At 39.5% G+C, this 7,500-nt stretch overlaps 1 protein-coding gene across 2 annotated transcripts in view; it reads left to right on the top strand.

The window, feature by feature from the left end:
- The window catches only part of LOC137970225 (WD repeat-containing protein 90-like), a 55,088-nt gene that overhangs the window by 22,176 nt on the left and 25,412 nt on the right, over window positions 1–7,500 (top strand). For both annotated transcript variants that reach the window (XM_068816748.1, XM_068816747.1), the window contains exons 15-19: window positions 92–162; window positions 589–967; window positions 2,356–2,543; window positions 3,720–3,881; window positions 6,971–7,099. In XM_068816748.1, the coding sequence (XP_068672849.1) occupies window positions 92–162; window positions 589–967; window positions 2,356–2,543; window positions 3,720–3,881; window positions 6,971–7,099 (929 nt within the window). The remainder of the gene's footprint in view (window positions 1–91; window positions 163–588; window positions 968–2,355; window positions 2,544–3,719; window positions 3,882–6,970; window positions 7,100–7,500) is intronic.

Below are 7,500 nucleotides of genomic sequence, written 5' to 3'. Positions count from 1 at the left end.
GTCGTTGTTTATCAGTCAACTTTTCTGTGGGTTGAATGGAATCATTTAAAATACTACCGACAGTACTAGTAACTTCTATTTTATCTTGTAGAGCATGAGGGACCATTGACAGCTGTCAGCATATCCGGCGATGGATTGTTTGTGTTAGCAGGAACAAAAACTGTAAGTAATAAATGAAAATGTAAGTGAATAAATTCGGGAATAAAGTTGTTGTAAGAGTTTTTTTTTCGTGGATTATCTTGTCCTTCTGCTAAGAACAAAAGTGCGTGTAAGAAGTTATATTACAAGATATAAGACAATTCATTCAGAATTTTTTTAGATAACACTGAATTTTAACTGTTTCGGAAGAGGCTTTATCCTGCAGATTTCTTGGTCGTACTGTAATAAATTATTGTCCCCTTAACTTTTCACATTATGCTGGGAAAAACTTGCCCTTCAGGGCTTAGGCTCAATGAGCTTAATATATACACTTTAACTTGACTAGAACATTGTGGCATTGCCTATCATTGTCTCATAACAATGTGAAGATGTTGAAGGTTCCTTGTTTGTATCAACAGATTCATTCATATTCAAACTGTTCTGTTTCAGGGGAATCTTGGTGTTTTGGATGTATCTGCACGCACATACTCCACCCTAATGAGATCTCACACCAACAAGATCTTAGCCATGTCATTTGATTCAACACACCGTTATCTGGCCACAGTATCGGCAGATGGATCCATTAGAGTCTGGGATCTTGATACACTTGCACAGCTGTTTGACTTCCGTGCCCCCGGAGAGGTTCCTTGTGCTATTGCATATCATCCTCTGCAGCAATGTTTTGCCTGTGGGTTTATGTCTGGCAGCGTCAGGGTGTTTCATGTCGGGTCTACAAATCTCTTGGCTGAGCATAATAATCATTCGGGCCAAGTGACTGGTTTGTTGTTCACACCCAATGGAGAGTTTATGCACAGTGCAGGAGCATTAGGTAATTCACTTGCCCAGTGAACAGGATGCAACTATTAAAAATAGTAGAGTAACCAGGTTTTGGAGACATATTCATGTAAAAAAGCGTTCTCTGGTTAAAAATTTTACATAAAACCGTAAGCTTTCGGCTTCCAGACTAAAGCCTTTAAAAACTAAGATGTAAATGCGCGAGATGCAAATATATACAAAACGGAAGTGTGAAAAACTGTAAAAACGATAAAAGGGAAAAATGCGCTAATCTAAAAGAATAGAGTATTGTCTTGGCAAAGGCTTGGATTTATTGTCGGTATTATTAGTGTTAGCGGTGTGCCAAGATTCCAAAGTTTTTCGGATTTGGAAGTTTCCCTTTTCAATTAATCAGGCATTGTTGAAATCAATAGAGTGATTGCTACGCCAAGCGTGAGCTGCAATATTACAGCCAGTTTTACATAGTTTTACATTACGAATGTTACGAATTCCATGTTTTGTTGACTTTCTTGTACTCTCCGGAACAGCATTTGCGACCAGCTTTGTAATGACACTATCACTAGACTCCAGAAAACGAGTATGTAAAATGAAAACTCTTCTGCTGCCTTTTTTCCCCCGGCTTTCACGGTTTCTTTTCAACCGAAACGATCGCTGCAGCATTTCGCAGGGCAAATATCAACGCAAACGGGTGTTTGCGTGATAACTGTTCTGTGAGTTTGCACCACGTGACGTACATTAGCCAATGAAATCGCCCACAAATTAATGGGTGGGTTGTTAAGAATCCACACTGACAGTATTCGAGAAGAGTAGGGGATGAAGTTCCCGGTATTGTGGCTGTCCTTCGTGAGGGTATAGCAGGTCCGCATCAGCTGAATAGGTGCCAAAACGTCAACCTGCTTAAACAACTAAATAACAAACAAACTAAGATCAATATCTTGTAGATAAGTGCTGTCGATACCAACAATCCAGTGGTTAGGAATTTATGCAGCGCATAACACCATCGGCACTGCGCACTAGTGAAATCAGGTCTAAAAGGCATCTGGCATAATTATCAGCAGATTTTGTTAAAATGGTAAGGTATTTGGCACCAGGTAAGCAGTGACAAGCAAAAGGAAATGCCAAAGACACCTCGCGCATGAATGGTGATAGTCTGCCAGGAGACGCCCAGCCTCTCATGTTTACAATCCAACCATCCATCTTATGTCACTGACTGGGACGCTAAATTTGGTTGTAATGATGCTCTGGGGTCTGGGTAATGTTATAAATTATGCCAAATTAAAAGAGGCGGAAACGTATGTTCTCCTCTAAAATGTATGTAAAAGAATTCACCGAATTGCGCACAGCTTACAGCATCGTGCAGTAAATTGATTATTGTTGAAGTTAGGCGCCATTATATCATTAAAACAGTAAATTGGTTTGTAGGTTCTCTTGCTTTGTACAATGCAAGTGATGAGGGATTCCAGCTGATTCGCTTTCTGTCCAACACGGTAGCAACAGGTGCAAAGTTTGGACCACATTTGCTAAGTGTGAGTGAGGATAGCTTGCGGTTGGCCTTCATTGGACCATCGGAGTACACAGTGACTGTTGCCGATGCCAGGTCGTTGGATGAGGTGGGGTAAAAGGGAATGATAATGTACATGTAAATTGTACCATTGGTTTGCAACAAGGCATCTTGGCCGTTACTTGTCAAACAATCACTGGAACATAGGGGAATAAATACCTTACAAACAAGGTGTTTCATGGACACAGTTGTGTGTAATGACGTTAACCCCCTTTCCTTAAATTCAGACTTTTGTCATAACTGTACTAATATTTGACTTTTCCGAATAACTGGGGCGTGTTTATTTTCAAGTCCGGATCACACTTACCAGTGAGTTCAGTGATTGAGACAGAGTGAAATCTTTCTATATCTTGCTTACAGACGGTGTAAAGCAATCACTGACTTGAGTTTACATCGAATCTTCTTGTAAAAAAATATCGTTTGAAATGGTACCTGAAGACGGAATTATTTCAAAAGGAATTGCATATAAGGCATGTTGAATTGCACACCATATACTAGCATGTTTATACCCAAATTTATTTATGTAAAACAAGAAATCTGAAGGGTTCCCACTCTAAATTAAGAGCACTCTTACTCTTTTTGTCGAGAATATATGCTGGGCGATTGAAGCTGATAGATCACACAAAAATGGAATAACCAACTAACAAAATGTCTTTTTTACCAAAATGATTGGAGAAGTAATTTTGTTTCATTTGCGCTGCTGGAGTGAACGGTATTTTTAAGTGCTTATCACCTCATCTGTAACCAATTAGAACTTGTAATAACAGGGTTGCCACGGTCAGGGAAAAGTCAGGGGATTTTGTAAAAAGACAGGGAAAATCTTAAAATCTTTTCAAAGTCAGGGAATTTTATTTTTGGTAAACAGTTCACAAGATTTTGCGCACAAAATCGTGTGAAAAGCGAAAATAAATCGAAAACGAAAGAAAGAATATTGATGGTCTTCAAAAGGAGCTGAATCAAATGTAATTATTGACCTAATTAAAGGTCAGGGAATTTGTTTGTTTCTGATGAGTGGCAACCCAGAATAAGCACTATATTCACTTGATTGGTACTATTTTGTTATCCAACTGATGAGGGCATGTTACGCTGCTTTGATATAATTTGTGAGAGGAAAGGCTTTTAAAATAATATACAGTTGAATCCTGTTATATTGAAGTTGCAAGGGAAACAGAAAATACTTCAAATTAGCGAGGTTTCAACTGTATTGTTATTCAATTGATCACAGGTTTTACATGTCGACATCAGCACAATAACTACAGACAGATCAATCGTGGACACTGCTTTGCACGTCTGCTTCTCACCATCATCACTTAAACAGCTGCTAGTGGTTACATCAAATGCCAGACTGTTGAAACTTCATTCTCAAAATGGGGTCCTGTTGAGTGAGGTATGCAATTGTGCCTTGATGTTGCTTTGTTCAAGTTAAAGCACCTTTCAATTGTATTGTTTTCTCGGGTCAGGGTCCGTTTCCTCGAAAGTCCCGAAACTTTACGGGCTATTTTCGGGTGTCACAATTCCCTCTGTATCTCAAGAATGGAGAGGATTTGGGTCGTCAAACTTCACAGGCAGTTTACTAAGATGTTTTCAAGATAACAAGAAGCAGAATAACTGTGAAGTTTGACGACTTAAACCCTCTCGTTTCTTGAGATGCAGAGGGAATTTTGACACCCGAAAAAGACCCGAAACGTTTCGGGAGTTTCGAGAAACGGACTCCAGGTCCACATTTTCAATGAAGACCTCTCTTTCCAGCCACTAGGGACATTTAGCATCGCATTTTCAAAGTTTACCGCAAACTTCAATCCGCGGTTAGCGGTTTACCGTTTGCCGTAGTGGCAAAAATCGAGGTTCGGCGCCATGTTGGATAATGTTTTACCTTACATGTTTGAATTCAATATAGCCAGCGTTCTCAAGGATGTGCAAATGATCTGCAAAATTGTGTTAATTCAAGAGTTAAGGCATTAAAAAACGTTTGAACTTATAGGTTTAAACGTGAGTTCCTACAGAATTTTAAGTTGAAAAACGCTGCGGTAAATCACTTACTGTAAGAAGGATATCCAGCTGTCAGAACTTGAACCGCAGACTGCAAAATCGACCGCAAGGCCATGTCACGTGACACTCAGAGGTTTGCCGTTTTCCGAAAAATGCGCGATGCCATATGTCTCTATAGACGCAATACTAACCTCCTGTGGTCCAAAAACACGTAAGAAGCATTAAGTCCGATAATGTTTTTTCTCGTTAGACTTGATCTTAAAAATAACAACTACGCTGCACTACACGCTAATTTCCTTTTTTTAAGAAGTCCTAGGAGCTCAGACATTACAAATATATGTGAATAAAGTTTTGTCTCAGTTTTTGCGATTTTCTGGAAATCTTTAGTACAAGTGGCATTGAATAAAGCGAATTATTTCCAATGGTGATCAAGGGGTAATCGTCATAATCGGAAAAAAATCTGAGCGCTCCTTTCTAGGAGTCGAACCTAACGACTTAACCTAACCTAACCGAACCTAATAAAAATCACCTCGCAATCTTCTGTTCAAGCGGTCGTTGTTGCTGTAGAGATTCAAGAAGTCTTTGCGTAGCAATCTGGGTTTATGTGGCGTCCTTTAACCGTCGTCCTGTTTGCAGGCTCATTGGGTAAACCATTGGACTTCCGTGTGGGAGGTTGCATGTGGGGTCAAACTCCGGCCGAAGTTCTAACACTTAGGGTCAAAATATAAGTGGGAGAAAGTACTGCCTTTGTGATTGTATCTCCAAATGGAGAGGCTTTCAAGTCTTCTCAAATAAGGACTGCAAACCGTAGACCTACCTTACAACCCCAGCTCAGGGAAATTCTGTGGGACTGTTCGCAAAGAGTACGGCAAACAGTTTCTCGCGGTGTTGTGGTCTAGCCTTGTAAAGAACTGGGGATTTGCTCTGTTTTGTGACCCTCGCCAATTTGGAGGTAAAACCCGAATGAATCGACTCAAAGAATTCTGGCCAACTTTTTACTGTACTATTCTAAGAGTGTGACGAAATAGAGAAGTGCCGGATACTTGCACTTAGCTGGACAATTTAAGGTAATTCCTTAGTATTGCATTGCGCATCCCTACTGCGCACGATTTTCGCGTCATTAGCGCGCGCACATGAGCACGTGCGCATACAAAACGTAAGAGATTTCGCTCAAACTAAACCCGATAGCGAAATAAATGCTCCTTTTCTCTCAAACGAGCACGGTGACCCTCGATTTTTTTTCAGGTATTTGCTAAGAACAGTCTAATAAAGAACATATCTGAAGAAGAAAAAAAGTTTGATAGTAGAACATGAATTTTTTTTTGGAAAACAGTTCCGTACCGGGGTGTATTTTACCCAAGGCGAGGACTTCAAGCTAACCACGGAGCTGTCCCAAAAAGTGCAATATTCCCACAACCAGGGAATCAAAGTCGGCGTAAATGAAGCATTACTGCTTGTGTAAATAAAAGAAGCTTTATTTTAAAAATAAAATTTTGTGTCTTTGAAGTAACCAAGGCTTAATTCTGTATGAAGGTGATTCGAATTTTTAACGCGAAAACAGTAAAAATACCCCATTTTAAGAGCCTGCTGACGCGTAAACAAGCACGGTGACCCCATTTTTTTTAAATGTTCATATCATGAATGTTAATTATGCCAAGTTTGCAAAAAAGTTTGATAGTAGAACAATTTCAAGGGAATTACCGTAAGCAATTGTTACTTATATAGACATCTCAAAAGTTCAGCCATAGCTCCAACGGAATTTGAATCAACAAATTGCCCTGCTCTCAACTGTGTGGCTTCATAGGTCAGTGGAATACCTTGAAACATGGTTCAAAATCCATACAGGCGTCTCTAATTTTGATACAGCGTCCCCCAAAACCATATAAACTCTTAAAATTTTTATGATTTCCGTGATACTCTTTAAAATGGGCAAACATAGCGAATTTCATCGCAGCTTCTTTCAAATTGTAGGTACATGATGGGATTTTACAGTTGTCACTAAACTGGTAAAAAAAATTTAGAGTTTATATGGTTTTGGGGGACGCTTTGTCAAAATTAGACGTTTGTATGGATTTTGAACCGTATTTCAAGGTTCATAACTTGGTCTCCGTTCACCCATAAAGCATCATACTTGGTCAAATGGCCAATCTTAACATGATCTTTCATGTGGTGGTGTCAGTTCATCGATTAGTTAAAATTTGAAACTCGCCCCAGTTCCCTGCTGAATTTCGGAACGGCCAATTGCCTGATAAATGCGAGGATCACGTGCACTTCTCTCATTCGTCTCCAACCCGCACTTAAATATACATTTATTTCATTCACCAAGAGTATATGTTGTCAACAATCTCAGTGAACTTAACTTGCAGGTGCACGAGTCACTGACTTTAAGGTCTTTTGAACCTTGAAAATAATCCAAACCTTTAAACACTGTTCTGTTCAGTGGGATAGATTATAACACAATAGGTTTTTCTTTTGCTTCACATGTAGGTGTCTGATATTCATCGTAGTAGCTGTTCAAGTTTGGATGTTAGTCGTGATGGGAAGCACCTAGCAACCGCTGGTGATAGGCTTGTCAAGATCTGGGACTACCATATGAGATTAGACATCAACTTTCAGGTAATGTTGTAATTATCGGGAAGAAAAATGTTTTGAGGAATCAGAGAACTGGATTGTAATAAAATTCAAGGGTTGTATCCATAAAGTGTGAGGGTGATATTGTATTTTTCTGTTATATCAAGAAATGAAATGCACGCCATGTTACAGGCATTTCAATAAGCGCCAAAAATGGCTTAAAACAAGAGGTTTGGTGATTTATTGTTTGGGTTACTTCAAGGTGAGGTAATGTTTGCTGCTTTAGTTTCCTTGAGAAGTACAGTGAAGGGATACTTTGACATGGCTGCTTATGAAAACGAGCCTCCGTTTTATATACCTTGTATTCCAGGACTTTTCGTGTCTTTTTGGCTGACGTGGGGCAGTTCATTGCTCAACTGAGTTAGGAGCCATTTCCTACTGGAAAC

The sequence above is a fragment of the Montipora foliosa genome, chromosome 9, assembly GCF_036669935.1.
Source record: "Montipora foliosa isolate CH-2021 chromosome 9, ASM3666993v2, whole genome shotgun sequence".
NCBI classification, from domain to species: domain Eukaryota; kingdom Metazoa; phylum Cnidaria; class Anthozoa; order Scleractinia; family Acroporidae; genus Montipora; species Montipora foliosa.
Note: the sequence above shows the minus strand (reverse complement) of the source record. Positions and strands in the feature narration are given on the sequence as shown.